Source organism: Channa argus, chromosome 4 (assembly GCF_033026475.1).
Source record: "Channa argus isolate prfri chromosome 4, Channa argus male v1.0, whole genome shotgun sequence".
NCBI lineage: Eukaryota > Metazoa > Chordata > Actinopteri > Anabantiformes > Channidae > Channa > Channa argus.
Genome location: NC_090200.1, coordinates 26,511,416 through 26,535,094, shown reverse-complemented (window position 1 = coordinate 26,535,094; position 23,679 = coordinate 26,511,416). Strand labels below are relative to the sequence as shown.

At 38.2% G+C, this 23,679-nt stretch overlaps 1 protein-coding gene across 3 annotated transcripts in view; it reads left to right on the top strand.

Annotated features, from left to right (window-relative positions):
• Positions 1 to 10,278: 10,278 nt before the first annotated feature.
• Positions 10,279 to 23,679, top strand: part of galnt18a (UDP-N-acetyl-alpha-D-galactosamine:polypeptide N-acetylgalactosaminyltransferase 18a) — a 156,502-nt gene continuing 143,101 nt past the window's right edge. For 2 of the 3 annotated variants that reach the window (XR_010914263.1, XM_067502459.1), the window contains exon 1: positions 10,279 to 10,855. Coding sequence is in view for 2 of the 3 variants with exons in the window: in XM_067502459.1 (XP_067358560.1) it covers positions 10,612 to 10,855 (244 nt within the window). In the remaining variant the exon portion in view is untranslated. The remainder of the gene's footprint in view (positions 10,856 to 23,679) is intronic. The other variant, XM_067502460.1, reaches the window with a different exon arrangement.

Here is a 23,679-nt window from a genome sequence, read left to right as displayed (position 1 = left end):
ACATGAAGGAGCTTAGCCGCAAAAATTACAGCTCTGCACATCTCCCTAGTTCTTAAAAATCTGAATGAGTACACTTCTCCTCCATTCCTCAGCCATCCTCTCACTCTCCAAGATCTTGTTAAACAAACTAGTCAGAAACTCTACCGCCTCCTCTCCTAGACACTTCCATACCTCCACAGGTATGTCATCAGAAACAACTTAACATACAAGTTGCTCTACAAATATGCTCTTTGTTTGGGCTTTGCCACCTCTACCTTCACTTTATGCTGCACCTCCTGGTACTCTAGTCTACTCTCTTCAGTCCTCTTAGTGTCCCACTTCTTCTTAGCTAACCTTTTTTTCTGTATACACTGCTGAACTTCCTGACTCCACCATCAAGTCTCCTTATCCACTTTCCTCTTTCCCTATGACACACTAGGTACCCTCCCACTGTTCCTGTCTCCCTGATCACATTAGCTGTAGTTGTCCAGACATCTGGAAGCACCTCCTTACCACCCAGAGCCTGTCTCATGTATAATAAGAAGTGTAATGTATACTGAAAAATCACCTTAATAAATCCATGCCCAGTACACTATCATCTCCTTTATCAGTGACAGATTGTTCAGAGTGAATAAAGGAATTCGTTTTCTCAAGTCAGTTAGTGTAGGCAATTCTTCTGTTGCATTAATTAGGGTTTCTATAAAGTGAACTAAAGAGTTTGAGGTGTTAAGAGAAGTTCATTGGAGCCTAGTTAGTCAGCTAGACTATCAGTGTCTAAAGATAATGTGTAATTTTAAGGCAGAGACATTCTTTTTAAACTCTGCAGAACTGCTATAACATTTTTGTAAATGTAGATAAAAACTGTTCAGTACCAGCAATGGGAATAAAGCTTGTAATATTGAATTAGGCTACAGCTGATTTGCATCTAATATTAGAGTCATAAATGGCATGTCCCAACTGCCAACACCAGAGCTACAGTCTGGGTAAAATATGAAATTTGTTGCTATACTATACTATACTGCTTTGTATACTACAAAACTGTCTTTTTAGCAATGCAGGTTCTACATAAATTTCATTAACATAAAGTATGTCAGTGCACGGTGTTTATTTTTGCATTATGCTATTAAGTCAGTTATTATGAAGTTGCAAAAGAATATTTTTTTCCATTTAACGCAACTGACCTAAAAAAACATAGGAATTTGACAACTGATAGATGATGCTAGATTCAGATTGATTTACACAACCGGGAACAACATGTTGCTTATTAAACAGTGGAGAATAAACCAAAGTTTGGACCCAGAAACAATATTATCACTGCAGACATGTGTAAGCCACCAGCCACCACACCCTTGTTGCCACATTGTTGTAATACCTTATTGTATTTCCTGGTTATTAATTTTACCAGGTCACTTTTTTCAACTTTCTGTAATAATAATGTTAGTTCAGGTAACTGGACCTACTTTCCTCTGACCTGTTTTACCTGCCACTCGAGAACTGTTACTGTTAGGGAACCCTAACTGAAAAGAGTGGGACATCCGTTTAGGTGCAGCAACAGTTTATTTTTATTATTATATTATTGCAGATAATTAGAAAATATAAATAATTTTTGGTCTTATTATTAAGTATTTTAAAGATTTTTTTAAAAATTCATTTACATACATTTTTCTATTATTTCAACTCTATTACTAAATTAAACTAAAGTTTAGCTATTATTATAATGGAGTTAATAATAAGTAAATGTTAACTCTTCTTACTCAAAGTTTTGGCCCTTAAAATCTACAGTTATATTTCATGTCACTTTGTTGCCAAACAGATTTTACAGGGTATACTAAACGTAAGACATTTATACTTTAATAATCTCATCAACCTCTAACAGAGCAGTAGATTTAGCAGTCACGTGTCATGTGCATTACAGTCATGTGCAAAAGATAGTACCTACTTATTTTGAAATTTCAAGAGAAAAAAAACATTTTTTTCATCAACATAACATTAATTAGCTATTATAAATGTGTTAAAAAACACTAAAGTTAAATTTTTTATTTAATTTACCAAGGGTGATGCAAATTTTTGCTTTTATGATTTTCATTAAATTTCTGACAAAATTATTATAATATCCCAACAGTCCTGCTACAGGTTGTGTGTGGGCTGGGTTTTTATATGTCAATTTTGGAGAAACAGTCCTTTTCGATAAAGATGAATAGATCACACAAGCAAAGATTAACTATGCCACTTGTGTTTTCTGTTAATACAAGGAACAGATTTGTTCTCCAGGACATTTTCCCCTGAACGTACATAAAGAGGAAGTAGTACTTTGCTACAAACATGTGAAACTACCGATCTCCTCTGTTCACCTTGGCTTCTCATTTGATATAATGATATGAGAAAGCTGTCAAGCCTTCTTCTTAACTCTCACAGACAACCTAAATAAATACCAGTGCCAGCCAAGGCACTCTATCAAATATTACATGACATTTGGCCTTGCCTCAAGGCTTTTGACAAGTTCTCCTTGAGACCCAGCAAGACCTCTACTTTCACTTCAGTGTATTTATGTGGAAAACCTTGCCCTCTTCTTTGGGCAACAGCGCTGTTGTCTAGAAGGCTTTTTTCTTTTTTAAATCTAGCCTAAAAGTGTAGTGGAGAAGGTTACACAGAAAAGCATCTTCACAGCACAACAGTGCCGCAAGTTAGAATGAATGAACTTTTCTATAAGAGAACACCAGCTTCACTGAAAAGCCAAAGACACAGTAGAGCTGGTTTTTTAAGCATTTCTGTTTCTATTTTTTCATTGAGCCTGCTTTGCATAGAAAATCTTCAAAAATAAGCCCAATAATAATAATAATAAAGCACAAAATAAGTTCTTAAGTTGGCATTTCCGACCGTTTTCCAAACCTGTGCTGCCTGGCTCTCCTTCATCTGAGCTGATTGTGTGATTAGCTTGCAGCACAGGGGACAGCAGCTCCCATCCATTCCTTCAGGGCAGACACTTGTCAAAACAGAGGGCTTTTCGATTGATCTGCACGCAAACTGATTTAATTAAGCCCTTGTAGCAGACAGGCATGGCCCCACATAATCAGCCTGATATTGTCTGAAGAACTTAGAGAAATGGTGTCTGCCAATATCAAACTGAGACGTTATGCCAAACTGACAAGGACATTTTTGGCAGTGCTTGTCGAGCAGCTTTTTTTTATTTTTTTTTAAAGCTAGTCTTTTCCTGATGAATGTCACATCACCAGAGATCCCTGCTGCACTCGCCATTAGCTATGCTTCATTGTGTTTTTAGCAGTCACTTCCTGTCTTACATTTTGCAGATTTAACTTAGAATCTCGGTGGAAATAGTCATGAAGAAATGATAATAAACATGTGGGGAGATGTGGAATGGAAAAACTGGGTAGGGTTGTGTCAGGAAGGGCATCCAGCGTGAAAAATGTGTCAAATCCACTCTGTTAGCTGAAAATCTAACACAGTGAAAAACATTGAAAAGCTAACACCTTGACAGAAGAAAAGCTGAAGCTGAAAGGACAAAAAAATTTAAAAAATGTCTTCAGGTCTTCTTGTGCTGAATGTTTTACAGTGGAAAGCCCATCAGATTTTAGGGGTGGCCAGTGACCCCTTTGCTTTGATTTTTAAAAAACTTTACTTTACTTTAACTTTACTTTTTAATTCAAAGGAATATTTTTAATAATACAACAAAGGCCAAAAAACATTGACATACTTTTCTCCAACTAAAACAGGCCAAATTACTGCTTACAAAACTGAAGAAAACGATCCTTTCTTAGTTATTTTTGATCTTTTATAACAAAGTTTGTTGTATTATTTAAAGTATAATGTTGAGTTAATTTTGTTACTTTCTCCAGTTTCAAATTATTTTAGAGAAAAAAACTTTTTTTCATATCTGTAAATAATGCTTCAGGATTGTGCTGACATCGTGTTAGTGAAACTTTGCTCATCTTATTAGATTCACTTATCAAATCTAAAACTTTTGTGCTAATACAATTATAATTTACTTTGTGGCATGACTTGTATCATTCGGGAAGAAATGGGATTTTCACACTTTTACCAGAACAGCAGTCTGACAACAAGAAGTTAATGTTAATGTGACATAGCCAAAGTAGAACATGTAGAAAATGTCAGTCATAATATTGGATGCACAGCCCTCTCCAAAAGTGTAGGAATGGAAGTTAATTTGTGGGGGGTTTTCTGTAAAGTGAACACATTTGGATTTAAAATAAAAATGTGGATGTTAGACAAAAAAAAAGAATGTTAGCTATTTTTATTTATAGTACTAATAAAAAAAGCACATGTAGTATTTAATGACCCTACTTTCTATATGAGCAAAAGCATTGGAACACGTGACTGACACCTTTGATTCTAGTTATGAGCTACATATATTTGTGGTGGAGCTTTTTGGAACGGTTTATTGAAAGTTTAACTCTGACGAAAGTCGACAAACCTTTAATCCTTGGTGATTTTAATATTCACATCTGCTGCCCAGCTGACCCGTAGGTCAAAGATTCTAAATTTTAATGACCCTTTTGACTGACCCTTCTGACTATGTCGGTGCACGGCCCTAAACACAAGCTTGGACATAAAGTACATTTGACCTTTTCATCTCTTGTGGGCTGCCAGTTTTTTACTCCTCAAATATGTGAGTCCAAGTTTTGTAAATCTCCCTGCTGATCGTAGGCGTACGATCCTCCCTTCAACAGCACGGCGATTTAAAAAAACACTGGGCTCCCTGCTACTACATGAATCCTGAGGATCTGTTATTCTTGTTAACTTCCACTTGTGAGAATATTTTGGAGTCTATTGCTCCACTTTGATACAAACCAGCCAGGTTGTGAGCAAATCCTTGGCTTGTCACTACAGCCAATGTTTTTTTTAGTTCCAGGCTCCACTACTGTATTTCATTGTACTCTGCTGTTAATCAGTCATCCCTCCCTCATCTTCAGATGGTTAAAAATGCTGATGCTTGTCTCTTTATTAGTACAAGAAAATTTGATAAAACTCTTTCCGCTGGCTTCCAGTCAGTTTTTCAAATGAGTTTAAAGTTGTTGACCGTGAGTGATCTTTTTTTTTTTTGCTGTGTCAGCCCCTAAATTATGGATAGGAGTTTACCCCTGGATGTTAGATCAGCTTTGGACCTGGCAGCTTTTCTATCATTGCGTACAATGTATTTATTTTCCTTGGTGTTTAATACATAGAAGAGATTGATACTGTCCTTTTAAATATGGTTATATGACTTCTGCATTTAATTTTGTTGTTTTATTTCTTGTTATATTCCCACTTTACCTTCATTCATTTAACTTGTATTTATTATGTTTGTGTATCAGAAATACTTCAACAGCATGTTTTTTTTTAGATATACAGTGCATCCAGAAAGTAGCACTTAACTTTTTTCACATTTTGTTATTTTACACCCTCATTTCAAAATGTATCAAATTCATTATTTTCCTCAAAATTCTACAAACAATACCCCATAATGACAACATGAAAAAAATCTTTTAAAATCTAAATTAATTAAAATTATAATTTTTTAAATTTTAAATAAAAAATAATAATAATAATAAAAAATACATATGTACATAAGTGCCATGACACTCAAGATTGAGCTCTGTTGCATCCTGTTTTCACTGATCATCCTTGAGATGTTTCTACACCTTAATTGGAGTTCACCTGTCTGAAATTTAGTTGATTAGACATGATTTGGAAAGGCATACACCTGTCTATGTAAGGTCCCACAGTTAACAGTGCATGTCAGAGCACAAATCAATCGTAGAAGATGAGACAGAATTGTGTCGAGGCACAGATCTGGGGAAAGGTACAGAAACAATTCTGCAGCATTGAAGTTCCAATGAGCACATCATCCATAAATGGAAGACGTTTGGAAGCTAAGCCAAGCTGACTGATCAAGAGAGAAGGGCCTTAGTCAGGGAGGTGACAAATAACCTGATGGTCATTCTGAAAGAGCTCCTGTGTTTCTCTGAGGAGAGAGCAGAACTCTTAAACAACCATCTCTGCAGCACTTCACCAATCAGGCCTGTATGCTAGAGTGGCCAGATATTGAGGGAAAGATGAATGCATCAATCTACAGACACATCCTCGATGAAAACCTGTACCAGAGTGCTCTTGAAACTCAGACTGGGGCGACGGTTCATCTTTCTACAGGACAATGACCCTAAGCACACAGCAAAGGTAACAAAGCAGTGGCTACGGGAAAACTCACAGCTGAATGACGCAGCCAGAGCCAAACCAAAGCTACCCTGCTCAGATGTGTTCTTTGAAGAAAAGCTCCAAAGCAACAGTCAACAGCAAACTCTTGTTGCACCTACAGAGCAGGACTGTAGGTGCAATAATCTATCATCTGAAGAAAATACAGAAATACAGAGACTAGACCACAATATTCAGACCCTTCATCAGCAGAAAGAATCACAAATTCACGTTGGAATTTGCAAAAAAAGTTCAGTGATGATCCACAAAAGTTCTGGAACACAGTTTTATGAACTTTGTTCTTTCCAAAGTGATGGAAAGACCAAAGTGTGGAGGAAGAAATGATCTGGGTGTGTGTGCCATCGTCAGGTTTTTGCAGGAGCAATTGTCAGCCTCTTAAAATACACATAATTCCAATATAGTATGTTACAGTAACATTATAAGGCTCCATCAGTGTGACCAATTATAATGTTAGACATTTTTATAGATCTGTGTGTCATGTTTCCAATGCTTGATGGTTACAGTATAGGTTGATGTACTGTAAATGTTTCATTGCAGGATAACTGATTGAAACCCTGACAGTTCATCTTGTTATGTCGTATTATGCAAAGAGGTGCAGCATTAGATGGACAATGGATGGATTTCATTCTGAGCTGAGGACGAATCCACAAAAAAAACGATCCGATCTGTGCTTTGATATGAACTGTATAAATGAGGAAGTGAACCGTTCTGCTTCTGGAACAGACTTGCTGATCTTTATTCATGATATATCTCAGGATGGTGGCAACAGAATAAATTTAGAGAATGGAAACCTTTTGTTTGCTAATTTATAGATATGTGCACTGAAGCTAATGAGGAGGAGCTACAAAAACACACTGTCAACACAAAGGACTTCATCAGACGGAAAAGTTGAAGCTTTTAGAATAACCACGTCAATTACCAAATCCTAAACTGACTGAACATGCATTTCACCTACTGAAGAGGCCGCAGTAAAAGTCTGGCAAATCAAATCAAAAGAAGAAACCAACAATTTGAATCCCAGGCTTGATAGAAATACTTCAAACAAAGGATTTGCAACCAAATATTAATTATTTTTTCTCTGCTCTTTAATGGGAAATGAATTTCTTTGTTGTACAGTGCCACAAATTACAGGGTTAAAGGCACATTGGAAGCTAAAGAAAATATATGATTGGCATAAATACTTAATACCTAATAAATACCTTTTAATACTTGACACAAAAGTCCTGAAAAAGTCCTTTAATATCCTGTCCAAATGTGTACAGTTACTGATCAGGTTTACTTCAACAAGTGTGTGAATGGTTAGACCTCCTAAAAAATAAAGGAACTCTGCATGCTGCATGATCCAAAGAAGCAATGGCTGTTTGCCTTTTTTGGCCAAAATGAGTGAGAAGAAAGATAGAAGAGAATCAGACAGACTGACAGTCAGTCAGACAAGATTGAAAGCAGCAGAGAGCAGAGAGCCTTAATATTTCACATATAATGCATTATTTATACCCTAGACCAGTCGGCCGAATCTGCCAAAGTGCTCTTGGGTGAGTTGAAGATTCTGCACCGTGTGTGTGTGTGTGCGCGCGCGTGTGTGATTAGCAAAGCAGTGGATGAAAGACAAAGATGAAAGCAGCAGCCTACAGGCTCTAACTGCAAGATCCATCTGTTGGTGGTGTGAAGCTCTGAAGTTACTTTAGCTCTCAGGTAGACACCCTAGGTGGTCATTGGTCCGACGCTTGTGTGTGTGTGTGTGAGTGTGTGTGTTTCATTAAAGTCAAGGTGGTGGGGAAGTGAAGTGCATGAGACATTTGGCCAAAGAATGTGTTATTAGCAAAATCTCAAAACAACTTTTTTATTTACTGTACAATATGAACATACAGTACAGTATGTACACTGTACAAAAATGGATTTGGGGGTTAGATGAAACTTATGATCTGTTTTTTTCCAAAAGCAAGACCATCTGCAAAGTTAATATGAATAACAGAAATTTAAGGACTCAAACCCTGGATACATTGTTATGCATTTTGGATATATTATGCTGAATTAGGTTACCATGGAGATGTAGTATTTACAGCAAAACAACCAGGCTAAGATTAACGCTAGTGATTTATCTGCTAGTTCAGCTGTCACTCCTATTAGAAATTAATGTTTTACACTCACTCCATGGTCCTCTGTAAAAACAAAAAACAAATACATTGTCATTAATTTAAAACATGTTACATTCATTTTCAGAATACCTCATGTAGTACTCATTCTTAATGTCAGGTCCAGACTTACATAGCCGGAGATTATGAAGGTTGCCGTTTATATTGCTGTCAGAGAGTGGATGAATTGATATAATATTGCAGTTGTTAAAAATATAAGACATGGCTAATGAAGTTGCAAATGCAGTTTCAATTAAGACTGTGATGATATTTGTTCTTTATGAAGGATAGATGGATGAAATATTTTTAAAAACAACAAATTTATAAAAATAGATAAAATTATCAGTTTATTCAGAAAAACATTTAGAAAAAATAACCTTGATATAAATAGATAAAAGTGTAGATAGTTAAAATATATTAGATTAAAAAGATGCGCAGTGTAGATAAATGTTTGCAACTAATCTTGATAAATTTTCTGAATAACACACTTTCAATGGTCACATTAAAGGCAAAATGCAAACTGTTAATAAGTGAAAATGACTCAACTCCTTGAATTGTAATTATGATGTTTCAGTGGATCAGTGGTTATTAACTATTCATTTTTAGACTACTTATGCAATCAGTTGGTCCATTATTGTCTGCCAAGCTTTTTCTTTTTGTTTAATTATAGCAGCCATATTTCCCTGTTCACATCATATGATTCACCTCTTAACTAAATGTTTCCATAAAAAGCAGTTGTGCAATAGGTGTGAAGTCTTATGTGATGGATTCTGTAATCTGTATAAGAAGGCTCTGATTGTGCACTTATTCCAACCAACCCGTGCTGGGCTTGTTACTCAGAAAATGCATTCTATGTTCAAAATTAATATTATCATTTCACTTATGACGTCCTGTTACTTCAGTAACTCGTTATAATTCTTTTCCAAAGGGTTATTCTGAATGGAAATAGGCAACATTTCATGCGTCACATTTGCAGCTACAAGCTTTGTTAGTTCTTGTTGGTTTTTGTAGCTGCTCTCGATACTTAAAATCCAGGTGTAGTTGTTTAACTACTGTAAAGCTACAGCCATCCTCCACGGCCACAGAGGACTCATCTTTGTTATCTTTGTCTTTATCTCGAGCTTTATATTGTTGTGCTGTGTCTCGAGGTGTCTGAGGTTTTACACAGTGGAAAGAATTGTACTACTACCTCCACTGAATCTGCCTGTTACAATGCTGTTCTTGTCACCTTTTGACCTAACAAAATCGAAGTAGTGGGAATGTAGACACTTCCATCTTCCTGTCAGCAAATGGTGCTGCTAATAGTGACGTGTCCAAGTGTAACAACTATGAATATTAAATGTTGGATTTCAAATCTATCTTTGAGGTGGTGACAAGGGGTGTTGAGTTGTTTTTGGAGGGACTAACTTTAATATTACTCAATTTTTATTTGTAAATTTTTAAAGTACTCATTACTGGAAAATGTAATTTAATTACAGAAACGCATTACTAATGCTGTACGCTAATACAGTTACTAGTACCCCAGTAACGCACTACTTATAATAATGCTGCGCCTTTTCACTTTTCCTGAGATTCCCAATTCTACTTTTGTGTAAGACCACACTGTTCTTGTCAAGTGGAAAGATTTCGTGTGTGTGCGCGCGCGTGTGTGTGTAAGAGAGAAAGAGAGAGAGAACAAACTCTCAAACACACAGAAACCTGTACACGTGGTCAAAGCATCACTTCCATACATTTACGCACGCGCGTAAACTCAAGTCGGTCCACTCTGTGCATTAACGCACCTGTTTCATTTTTAATTACCCCGCGGCGGTAATTCGGCACTGCCGGGGTCGATGCACCCCAGCTAACCCCTCCAGCCTCCTCTGTGTACTCCAGCTGTGTGTGGAGGGGGGGGGAGAGGACGAGCAGGTCCCGCCTCCTCCCCTCCTATTGGGCTCTGAGACTACAGGCAGGCTTGGGGAGGGGGTTGCAGCGCTGCGTCTGACAGCTTTGCAGCCCGAGCGCAGCTTGACTCACAGGCTGCTCAGCAGGGACTCTCCTTCCTGTTCTTCTTCTTCTTCCTACTATTATTATTATAACGACAGTGTTGATCATTTAAATTCTCGAGAAGACTTAGCAATGCCTCAGCCAGGACCCGAGAGCGCAAAGGCGGACTGACTCCACAGCATCGCATCGCTGTAGTCACCTTTGGACACATTTCTCGAGTGCGTCTTCTACTCAATCTCCCAGGCTGTGCGCGTCGGAAACAAGAAGCCCATGGAGGGATGTCGCGATGCTCTGCACAAGGAGAACTAAAACTTTGGTGTCGACATGCGTGATCCTAAGCGGCATGACCAACATCGTGTGCCTCCTGTACGTCGGCTGGATCACCAACTATGTGGCCAACGGCGGTCCCAAAGTTCCAGAGAGCGGCGGCGAGACCGAAAGAAAGTTGGAGGAGGACAGTAAAGGAGAAACCTGGAAGATTATGAAGAGGCTGGACCGACTAGAGAGCGTCGTCAACGAGCACATTAAAGGTGAGCGCAGCGTTTTTGTCTTCTGGTGAAAGTTTGAAGTCCGAACCAGGATCAAGAGAAGCAGGAGCAACATTACTTTGGTGTGAACTGATTGTACATCTCCCTCAAATTATCTTGACTACAAACTTATTCACTTATACCGGCTTCACAAAACTGAGTTTTTACTGATTTTTCAAGTCTGTTTTCTATCCAGTGCTTGATCTGATTGTTGGTCAGACCAAAAAACAAACCTCTTCCCCAGTGAACAATAATAATTATCAGTATTAATTACTTCTGTAAATTTCCAAGACACTCCACTTTTAATTATTGTTAATTAAGACTCTTATATTAGTTATGCATTTTTAAGAATATCTTCTGTTTTCTATTCCTGAAAATCCACAATTTGCAAATGGTTTATAAAGCTGGACACGTCAACATCACACTTGTATCATTGGGGAAACACAAGCTGAACTCTGAATTATGATGAGTTCAGAGAACTGAAATTGGATAAAACCTTCTTGTGGCAACAGAAAGAGCTGTGTGCAATGTAAGCAGCGGTACTACTTAAAAACTACAAGTTTTAAAAATGAAAAAAAAGTGTGTGTGTGTGTGTGTGTGTGTTGGGGTGTGCATTTGAAGTGATGTGAGCTAGGCAGACCACTCAGACCTAATGCTCATCTTGCCTAAGGCTAGGGGCTTGAAGCTACATTAGCTTCTTCTGGCGTAACACACTTGAATCTCCCACAGAGTTTTAGAGCTTTCAGGACTTAAGCTGCATTCTGGGAAATGTAGACACCAGAGTTTGCCAAGGAAGAAGGATGTGTGGAATAAAAATTATGATATATCTGCTTCTGCAGCATCTAATTGGTTTAAACTGTCCATTTAAAAATGATGCTTTGATAAGGTCAGTTGAAGTTCCACCCAAGCACATAATACAGCCCTGTAGAAGCATTGTGGGTCCTTACTGCGTAGGGCCAGTGATCATGAATTCATCATAATCTTACATTCAACGTGAACAGACCATCAAATCCATTGACAGGTGGTGTCCCATTTTAATGTACTATTTGTATTTGTATCATCAGCCCATTTATAGCCCTCTCTGGCCAACTCCTAACACCTACATTATGAAATCAGATTAGGTTATTTGAAAATTTTCAGGTCAGAGCTGGACAAACTCTCCCATGTCAATCACATTATGCAAAGATTTTCTCCAAGAAGCTAAATGAGAGCTTGTGTTTACTGTCAATGGCAGAGGGTGGTTTTGTTCATTGATAAAATGTTTTAGTGACACACACACGCACACACACACAGGATTGTTTAATTATCCCCCTTAGACCTGTACTTCAGGGAGTCAACACAGATTAAAAAGTGGGACAAACTCTTCTTTAATCCCTCTGCTAAATGAGACGATACATGAGCCACTAACTGAATGTAGGAGTTAAGAAAGACAGCTCCTCTCTGGTGCCTGATAGACAGCTAGAGAACATTGTTTGCTGGAATGACAAGAAGCTGTAATTTATCCTTGAGCGTCTCAGAGAAAGGCTGTTGGTCCTGGATAAAATTTCAGTTGCATATGAGCCTGTTGAAAACGTGCTGATAATCTGAGAGACTGCATTTAATCTGATGAGAGAAAAAATACATGATTTCACATGCAGCCATACATAATGGGTCACTGTGTAAGTCTGTTTGTTTTATGTCAGTGTTGTGTACTTCTAATTTCTGTATGTGCCCGGGCTCTCCGTCAGATAATAAGCCAAGTTTCTACTAATGCTGCTACAAGTGTATGTTGTTCAACTTAATTTTTTTACACACTACCTTCATTCTCTCTGCTGTTGTATCAGTTGCTTGGGTAACGAGGTGGTAAAAATCTCACATAAATCCAAATGTGAACAAAGGCAGCTGTTAAGTCAGATTGTCAGTTCACAACAGAGGGCAGTGTTTCCACTCTGAATGGAGATTGTAAAGTGGTTGTCCTAGTGATACAACATCAATTTCTTACAGGTGGACATTATGTTGTTCACTGTGGTAAAGAGTTAGATGCAATTTTAGGCAGATGCAAAATTGCACACACACCTGCATGTAGCATCAGTAGGGTATATAGTAGCTCAGCACTCAGTGTTTTAAAGTGGAGCTTCTCTTTGTGCTGAGAGATGTTTGTATGTTACAAAGCACTCTCATCATTACCATTGAGAATGACAGATTCATACTGAGCTGTTCTGAAGTGCTAACAGAACCTGCATAGGCTCCGAGGTTACAGCGAATGAGTAAATTTAGCTTCCGGAGCGTTTGGCACACTCCACTCCTCCACCTCGATTGGCGCTCGGAGCCGGTGCCAGATTACATTATCGGCCGGGGGCTGATGTGTTTATGTGTTTATGCTTTGTCACTGATACAAAAAAGTCCAGGATGGAGAGTTGATGTACAGGTTTGAATGAGGATAATTTAACATTAAGTAGGGAGCAGAGCAAATATTGTGCATTTGGATCTCAGTGATGATGCTTTCACTGGCATTGAACTGGAGGCTGACTCAGAGGTTTTGTAATGTCTGAATGATTGTTATATGGACATAATATTCTCAAGCACTAAATGTTCCTGTCCTTCTAAATACAATGGTGTTGTCACAGTTCAGTGCATTAGCTCTACATTGTGTCTTCTACATTCTGGAAATGACCTTATGATGACACTTTGATTTCAAAATAGAACTTTTCATCAGTGGAGCAGTTAATATTCACTCTTTCAGCTTTCAAACTTCCAATCACACGTCATCAACCTCTTTTGGCAACTCCAGTGGCTTCCAGCGTATTAGCTACCTCCTATTGGCTACAACAACCAACAAGAAAGACACTGTCTTTTTCTTTTTTTTTTCTTTTTGTCTGTACATGGCTGCATGCCTTTCTCAAAATTCTGACTAACAATAAGAGACGCACTATAAATAGATGTCACTAGCTTAGCAACATCAAGGTTACAAATGACCCATGATTGTCTGTAGACCATGTTTATATCTGCTCTTGCAAGATACAGTCACGAATACAGCACACACCATCTGGCTAAATTTGGATGTAGGTTTGGAGATTGAGGAAAGATGCTGAAGAAATGTGATTGGCTGAAAGGTGAGAAGGCAGAAACACCGCTGACATGAAGAGAATTAGGGCATTATGTAATACATTAAATACAGCTATATCCTCAAATATTTGAACAGTGAAACATTGAAACTGATTTTTTTTTTTATTTGGAAACAATAATTAAAGTCTAGACCAGGACCTTTTAAATTGCACCATGTAATTGACTGCAACTATAATGTTAAGTGTGTTGAAATTCCATCTTTATACTTTCACAAAATTCTTAAACTGAACCTGACTGTCTGCATTGATTTATATACAAATAATGTGATCAAGTCATTGAGTTGTTATTAAAGTTTTCATTCACCAGGACATCTAGTACCTCCCCACAGGGCAGTGGGTTCATTGTCATCAGTTAGTGTGAATGCATGACCTACTGAGCCTACTGGCATGTAGAGCAGAGAACTGCTGGCCCATAGCTACTGTATGGTCCTGTAATGGAAAATGGCCATTGGATTACATATTAACGTCCAAGGCAGGTGCTAAATGGACCTGGCTATATATTTTACTTAGTATCAGTGGAAGGAAAAAAACTACATTGTCAGGTTTACTTTAAAATACAAATCTTTATAAAATGAAATTTCGTAATTTAAAATAAATGGCATTTTAAGAATTACTTAAAATGATGTTAAGTTATTTGGTCTTGTTTATATGTGGTATTTTACTTTATTTATTCATATGATGTATACTTTCATTTATTTTATGTAATTATATTGAACAATTATGGACTCTATGTCAAAAGCTAAGCAGAAATGAGTTGTCCTGGCTCGGCCAAGTGTATCAGGTGGCCCCTCTGGCTGGTGCTGTGTTACCATGTTGGCTATGCTGAGGCAGAGGCTCAGTGCAGAAGAGATTCAGGTCATGAAGCAGTGCATATTTTAACACATTTGTTTACAGCCATTCTTTCCTGCACTGCAGGGCGGCTTAGATATGAGATACACACAATTTTAGAGCATGAGAATAATAACTTTTTAAGACCTAAAGTGGGTTTTTCTTTTTTTTTTTTTGGCCACAATTCTTACTTTCTTTGAGTCATTTGCATCTTTTGAGGATCCATTTCTTCACATGTGATGTTGTGTTTTTATCTGTGTCCTGCATTTTGTTTTTGTTTTTATCCTGCCAAGTCCAAGTCTTCTTTTTAGTAGTCACTTTGAGTCAATGCAAGTTGATCTATGTTGACAGTCTGCTGAAGGGGTGGAGGAGTGCAGGGTGTAGGGTGGACTTTACAGACTCTGTGTGTGTGTGTGTGTGTGTGTGTGCGTGTGTGTGTGTGTCTCACAGTGTAAGTTGCATGTCTGGTGTTTCATCTCAGATGCACGATGGTGTGAGCATGGACTCTACAGAGCCCGTGTGCTGTTACATGAAGAATACTGTCACTGTAAGCATCCAGTGGGATCGAGCTGCCATGACACTGTAACACATGGGTGCACAGGGACATTTAAACAATGAAATCAATCCTTCTTTGGCTTGTGTTCTGGATTTTTACTGCCATTTGCTCTTTAAGATGCCTGAGGATAGTGCAAAATAATACAATTTAGAGGAAAAGCGGGAAAGAAAGAAAACATTCATGCAAGTTGACATTAAAAATTGCTGGATCATCCCTGGAGGTAACAGGGTTACATATTAAACCAGAAATAACATCTGAATATTAAATTCCTTTGCTCTTTCGCTTGCATCTGCAATGTCACACCACTGAAATTCAAAGGAAAGGTGCCAGGAAAGGTGTGATGACTTAGTGACAAATCCACTTCTATATTCTTGATTCTGTGTGTCAGATAGAGGAGGCGTGACGACACAATTTCAGAACTGTCACTTTCTTCAGATTAAAGCGAGTGACACTGTTGCACCTCCTCCTTATAGTTGCATCGTGGTGATGTGTGATAGCAATGCACAGGTTATTAAGTTGTGCTTCAGGAGATTTCACCCCCATTACAGGATACAGGGGATCTGTAAGACAGAATCCAAAATTAACTTATTTTCTCAACCTGCATAAAACTTTGACCTAGAAAAAAGTTTTAGTTTTTTTTTGGTGTTGTTGTTTTTACAAGGGGAAAAAAAAAGAAAAACTGAAATATATTAACTAAACACTTTCATATCTCCTCTGGGTACTAAGAAGCCTCAGGATCTTAAAGTTTTGTGCAATCCTGTTTAATTTACACTAATTATGTCTTTTTGCAAACACAAAGAAACGGCACCAACTTATACATTGCCCTTTGTGTTTTATCATTGCTTGACGATGTTTATAATGTTAGTAAATGCTAAAAGAATAATTACTGTTACTTGTCCTTTGTTGATTCTAGTGACAAATGTTATTTCCTTATTACATCAAGCTTGTATTTGACGGGCTAGTAAAGTTCAGCACTGCAAATTCCACCACAGTGCTTCCTGGTCATCAAAGAATTGTAGTAAAGTACCTAAATAACTTTGTCTGAATATTTCTTTGGTAGAAATATGCAACCCAGACTCAAAGAACAGCTCTGGTGGGCTTTTCTTTGACAAAAATGTAAAAAAAAAAAAAAAAAACAATACAAAAAAAGATTCATGTGTCAAACAAATCTCTGCAAAGTAATCTAAATTAATCAAAAGTATAAAACTCATAAATTAATACATACAAATGTACACCCTTCAGAATAACTCCCCTGAATCATCACTGGTGCAGCCAGTTGGTTTCAAAAGTTACACACCTAAAGTTAAATGCCCACTAATTGTCCCCACTAAGTCAGCCAAAAATCTGGGGGTCATCATGGACGACCAACTGAGCTTTAAGGACCACATCTCCTCAGTCTCTAGGGCTTGCAGGTTTGCTCTTTACAACATCGGGAAGATCAGACCCTACATCACGGAATATACAACCCAACTTATTCTACAGGCGCTGGTCACATCTCGTCTTGATTACTGCAACGCTTTGTTGATGGGGTTACCGATATCCACAATCAAACCCTTGCAGATGATCCAAAATGCGGCAGCTCGTCTAATTTTAATCAGCCAAAAAAGACCCATGTCACACCACTTCTCAGATCTCTACACTGGCTTCCTGTAGCTGCTCGCATCCGGTTCAAAGCTCTGTCTCTTGCTTGCAGGGTGGTTAACTCGACAGCTCCCGCTTACCTCAACTCACTCATTCAAGTCTACAGTCCTTCTCGCCCGCTGCGGTCTGCCAACGAACGACGTCTGTTGGTCTCAGCACCGCATAGAAGACACCAAGCAAAACTGTTCAGCGCAATGATCCCACGATGGTGGAACGAGCTAACAAACGCTGCACTGCACACTCAGCTGATTCTCTCCCAATATTCAAAAAACTGCTGAAAACTGAACTCTTCCGCATCTTCCTATGCACTTAAATCTCCAAAAAAAAACAAAAAAACAAAAAACAAACAAAAAAAACCTTTCTGCTCTCTTGCACTTGTATCTCGTGAACTGTGAACACTTTTCTGATAGGACTTTGCTTTGATGTTTTCTCCTTGACTTAGATTTTTGCTGCCTTGTACCTCACTAGTAAGTCGCTTTGGATAAAAGCGTCTGCTAAATGACTAAATGTAAATGTAAATGCAGATCATCTGAGTACAGTGAAGGTTTTTTAAATGATTATAGTGTTAATACACCTGTATTACTGGTGAATTAGTATGCTGGCCAAAAACTATACCACTCCAATCAATTATGTGATAAGTTTATTGAAATGCAAAAATCAAAGGATGGATATAAGAACATTTCATAGTCAATAAATATCTCTTGGGCTGTAGCTAAATCCGTCATTAAGAAATTGAAGGAATATGGCTCATGTGTAAATCTCCTCAAAAACTGGGTGACTTTGCAAGAAGGAGACTTTTGAGGGAGGCTGCTTAGATACCTGTGACCCCTTTAAAGAAGTTCTGAGATTCAGCAGGTTTAGAGGTGGACATCTTTTGGGATTGCTAACAATCATAGTCAGGCACAGCACAAGGCTACCATCCTTTTAATATAAAGGAAGAGTGTCCCCCCCCCCCCCGGATTTGATTTAATTTCATTGGGATTGGAATCAGTGGATAATTTGTACTATAACCAAAGGGGAAACTGATGAGAAGCAAATGTTGTGTTGAATAACATTTACTAATCTACAGACATGTTATAGTGGCAGGTGGTTGTAATTTCAGAGCAACTTTTTTTTTATCACATGCAAACTGCCAGACTTTTAAAACAGGTCCATATATTGCAAAATATAAAAATAAAATAAAATAAAAACCTCTACAATGTAAACAGACGGGTATGCATGTTGTGGATCAGTAGACCAGACTGAGTTATGTAATTGCCAGTGTTCAGCTCAAGTCCACAGCGATAAGTATCAGGCTGAGTCAGGACATTGCAAGAGTGAGAGAGAATCTCCACACAAATATGATACAGGGTGGATCAAGTATCATTGTTACATCAGCCAGGAAGCCTACAACGACAGCTAGCACTTGTAACAAACTCAGTCTGCCCTGAAGCAAATGAAAAGAAAAAACAGTCCAAAGTCAATCTTTGGCCCTGAATCAGTAACTATTGCTTGTTTTTTTTGTAAAGTATTCTTCAGAGATATTTTTAAATTTCGAGAAATTTCCAGATGCATCTTTATCTTTAATTCTTTGCACAGCCACAAACAATGGGATAATAGTTCTGGCGTTAATCTCCGAAACAGAATGATGTGAAACTTATCAGTAGGCACACAATCTCTCCCTTGGCATTTTGGCTTTGCAGACATATTTTTATCTTTGTAAAATGTATCCTATATTCATCCAAAAAGGCTTTATGGGTGCAGCTAATGCAGCACTGATACCACCAGTCTGCATTTTGTTTTACTTTTATTTCTCTCTTTTCTTAGCAGTTATCACACATTTTTCTAAAGTTCGATTTCATATCCTCACTGCATATTTGAGGCTACAGATTTCCAGCCAGATTTGTTGAAATTAAAGTTAATTTTCCCATTCCTGGCTAATGTGAACCTGCAAGTTAACCATTATTAAGGCATATGTCTTTCTGTGTTGGCCGTCAGATAGACTGGAGACCCGTACAGGATGTACCCCGCCTCTTGCCCTATGACAGCTGGGATAGGCTCCAGTCCCCACACAACCTTGAACAGAATAAAATGGTTAAATAAATGGAGGGGGGTCTCTATGTATTTATGCTAATCGATGCGGTAAAACTGATCACATTTGATCTAACTGGGCTTCTACAATCTGTTACAGTTTTCAGTTACTAAATTTGGGCAAACATTAATCCCACTAATCAAATTACAAAAGTGTGACTTATACTAACCAGCGTTTCATCAGAACGCCACTACTAACCATGTAAACAAACCTGGTGGATGGACTAAACAACAACAAAAACTACAAAACAATAGCAAGTCCAGTCCAAACTGGAAGTCCAGTCTTACAGTTTAAGACTTGTCTGGTGATTAAATCCTGTTTTAAGGGGCACTGCACCCTAAATTATTATGTTTTTATAATTAAGTTTTTATACATCACATTTTGAAATACTTTAGATGTGACAGAGAAATGAAAAAACCTATAGTATACACTGCCCCTTAAACATGCTCAGGGATATTAATCTTCTTTTCCTTTGGGCAGTTCCCTTTCAGGGGTCGCCACAGCGAATCATGTGCTTCCATCTAACTCTGTCCTCTGTATCCTCTTCTCTCACACCAACTAACTTCCTGTCCTCCCTCATTACATCCATAAATCTCCTCTTTGGTCTTCCTCTAGATCTCCTGCCTGGCAGCTCCAACCTCAGCATCCTTCTACCGATATATTCACAGTCTCTCCTCTGAATATGTCCTAAACACCTCAATCTGTCCTCTCTGACTTTGTCGTCAACAAATCTAACATGAGCTGTCCCTCTGATGTATTCATTCCTGATCCTGTCCATCCTCGTCACTCTCAAAGAGAACCTCAACATCTTAAGCTCTGCTACCTCCAGCTCTGCCTCCTTTCTTTTCTTCAGTGCCACTGTCTCTAAGCCGAACAACATCGCTGGTCTCACCACCGTCTTAAACCCCTTTCCTTTCATTCTCGCTGATATTCTTTTATCACACAACACACCTGACACTTTTCTCCATCTGTTCCAACCTGCTTGGACTTGCCTCTTCACCTCCTTTCCACACTCTCCTTTGCTCTGAACCCCTGACCCTAAGTACTTAAAGTCCTGCACCTTCTTCACCTCTTCTCCCTGTAACCTCACTGTTCCACTTGGGTCCCTCTCATTATAATGATGTGATATTAATGTGTTTAGAAAACTCTTGGTTCCTTAACACAAAGTAGTTTTGACAGGATTTGTTTTGGAGACTTGCTGGTTAAAATGAAAACAGTCCACATTTAGTAGAGAATCAGAGATAAGAGCAGAGCAGGGAGAGGGTGGGTGAGGGCAGAGCGGACTGATAAATTACAGTGCTAGTTTGAGTTATTTATTGTAGCTTTTACACATAAAGAAGCACAGTTTGCTGCATATTTGAATCTGAGTTTCTGTTATAGTTGTAAAGTGTTAAAGCACATTAGCAAAGTACATATCTCATCAGCGTTGCTGTTTACAAACTATTTTCTTTAGTTTTTTCATTCCATGTTATACATCCAACAAGTCCAGAAGTGCAGGTACTGTGGCTAGAAGGAAATCAGGCTAGTGAGCTCGTGGATGCTCCTGTGAAAGCTGGATGTGTGAGGGTGCTCATGGTGGTCAACATCCACCCTGTCACTTTTCACACATTCTGTCACACGCACGCACGCACGCACGCACTGGAAAGACTTTACAGTAGTTTGTGTGGTTGACCTGACATATATGTGCAAATTGTGAATATGTCATGCACACAGACACACAGGACAAAGACACACATAGAGATAGACACACAGCTCTAGATACAAAAGTGCAAGCTGCTAATTGAACCATTCATGCATTCACTTGTCTCATCCCATAAGGAGACTATGAGGAGGTACGCCTGTGTAATTCTAAATATGCGTGTGTATGCACAAACACACATACACACACAAGTTCTTGTTCTATCCTCTAGCTTTTGCCTGCCTGCACACCGTCATCGTTTGCAGGAGATTTTCTCATGGTGGCAGGCTGCGTGGCTGAGCCTGTTCACATTTCACACACGATGTGTCCAACACGGAATCTAACACTTGGAGAAGTTGCCATTGTCACTCACTGTCTTTTAAACACCCTCGTGTATTTCCCTGAGGCTGCATTATGATACCACAGGGAGGCTACCCTCTGTGCTGCCCCACAGCTAAATTGCCCCAGTGAGGCTTTAGGAAGACACTCAGCAGGCTGTAAGCTTCGTGCACTTGTCATCTAGGATCTCCAGAAATGTACTTCTGGTGTCAGGTCTCAAGTACAGCTGATGAAGCACTGGATGGGCCTCAGGAAAATAAATATGGATGGATATACTATACACATACAGACTAAAAGAGAGTCAGGAGCATGATATTTTTCAGATTTCTTTTTTGTACAATCAGTGTTTCTTCTTGTCACATACATTATTATGTGTAGGGCTCATACAATCTCTTAAAATATTGAGTTCCCCATTACTAAATATAAATTAGAAATAAAACTTTTCATTAAATACAGCTTTATGTCACATTGATGATTATTTTTGGAGCATAGCACAGTATGTTTTTGGAATATAGAATGGGTTACAAAATCCAGAAAGAAACGTAAAACAGTGAGGGGCATAGAGAAGAGACCGACCAAGATAAAAACAACAAACTATAATATTCTTCTGCTGTGAGATTGTCCTCTTGCTTTAGGAGCTTAAACAGTTTTATCCACAGTTTCTACGCTAAAACAAAGCAGTTGCATATGTGTGTCCAGCCCCATTCCTATAATATCTTTATATCAGCGTATCAATTACCTCTGAGTAGCAAATGTTACATGATGGGTTTTTACATTTTTTTTTGGTTCTGAAACATTACTACACACTTTGAAGTTTTTTTTTTTTTTTGTCCTTTCAGCTTATGGCGTGAGTTCAGGATCGCCACAGCGGATCATTGTCCGCATGTTGATTTGGCACAACCTCCCCAATATCTACCGGGCTTGGACTGGCTCTGCACTGCTGGGGAGGGGAATGGGCTGTTAGGAGTTCAGTGTCTTGCCCAGGGACACTAAGACATATAGCCAGGGCCGGGGATCGAACTGTTGTAAGGCAGCTGGGGTTGTTCTATAAGGGGACCTGACAGCTTTAGTTACCTACAGAGTCTTGACCCAACAAAACCGTATTAACTAAATAAAACTATAATTAACTTATAAATCAACTGTGTATCATTATTGTGTAACTTCTTGTACTAAAATTGGTTTAAGTGTTACAGATAACATTGTCTTATAATTTAAGTAATTAAAATGTAGATTTTTGAATACTTGATTACTAAAATAAAGTAAGCCCTAATTATGTGACAAGGAACAAGGAAAATCTGTGTTTTATAAATAATTCCAAAAAGTGGTGAACCTAAATAACAGCTAATCACTGTGTTGTCTTTGTCACATATATGTTTTCAATTATTTGCAAATCACTGCATTCAGTTTTTATTAGTTTTTCAGTGATTGTCCCAACTGTTTTGGAAGTGGGGCTGTAATTGAATTACGTACAGTTTAAACACAATCTCTCAAACTCGCTAGTATCCAACTCATAATATTCTGTTCCGTTAGACTTAAGACTTCTTTTTTCCCCCCATTTTCGTGCCTCCTTCTGTTCCTAATTCTGCTACGCTTACTGACTTTCTATCCTACTAGCATCATTGGAGATTCCCTTTGAACTCTCTAGACCATTGCTGCGCCTTTGCTTGTGGCGCCCTGCAGCTAAGTTCCAGCTTTCAGCTCTTGGAGAGGACTTTCACACACAGTCAGATTTCCCTCCATGCTGGGATGAAGTCATCACAGAGAACTGAAGGCAATGCAGGCAACTTTCAGAGCTCTGTTATCCAAGTAGCAGCGATAGAAACTTGCAGAAATACACTTTAAAGCTTTAAGTTCTTCATTTTTATTTTATGACACTTCACCTTTGCTGAAAAATAATTTAAATGTGTTTTTAAGGTATGTACAGTGCAACAATATACTGATCTTTTCTGCTTAAACCACATGTTGGTCCGGTTGCACTAAATCGTTTTAAACAGCTGGACACTGATGCAGTTACTTAAAGTAAAGTAAATTTTTTGTGTGTGTGTTGAGCTGAGCTGAAGTGAAACCAGAATTTCCAACTTTTGCTTCAGAAACAAGAAAACATCATCATAATATAAGAATAATAATAAAGGCTTGGAACAAAGTCTTTCCTAAAATAATGTAAGTTACTCCTTTAACTTGTTCCTCAATTTGTGTCTCTTTGAATGAACTTTTTGTTGTTGATGTCTATAGTATTGGCTGTTGAGCGAGCTTCATAGTCACATGGTCACATAGCCACTAACATGACCTGCAGGACACATTCTCTGCTAAATCAGGTGAGAATTTACATGCAGCAATGAGGTAGAAAAGAAGGTCATATTACTTACATAGATGGATATTACATGAATTTGGAAATGAAGATGCTTGCTGGAGATGTGTAGAGTATGTAAAAGTTGAATTGTATAGAGAACATGGTCTTTCATTGCAAGATCTTTGTTAACAACCTATAGCCAACAGTGAGCTGTAGAAACACACTCTAATGATAATGCTAAACAAAATTTTATACAGTTATCTTTACTTTTATTTATTCAGGGAAGACTTGTTAAGAGGCACCTCTCTTTGCATCTCACA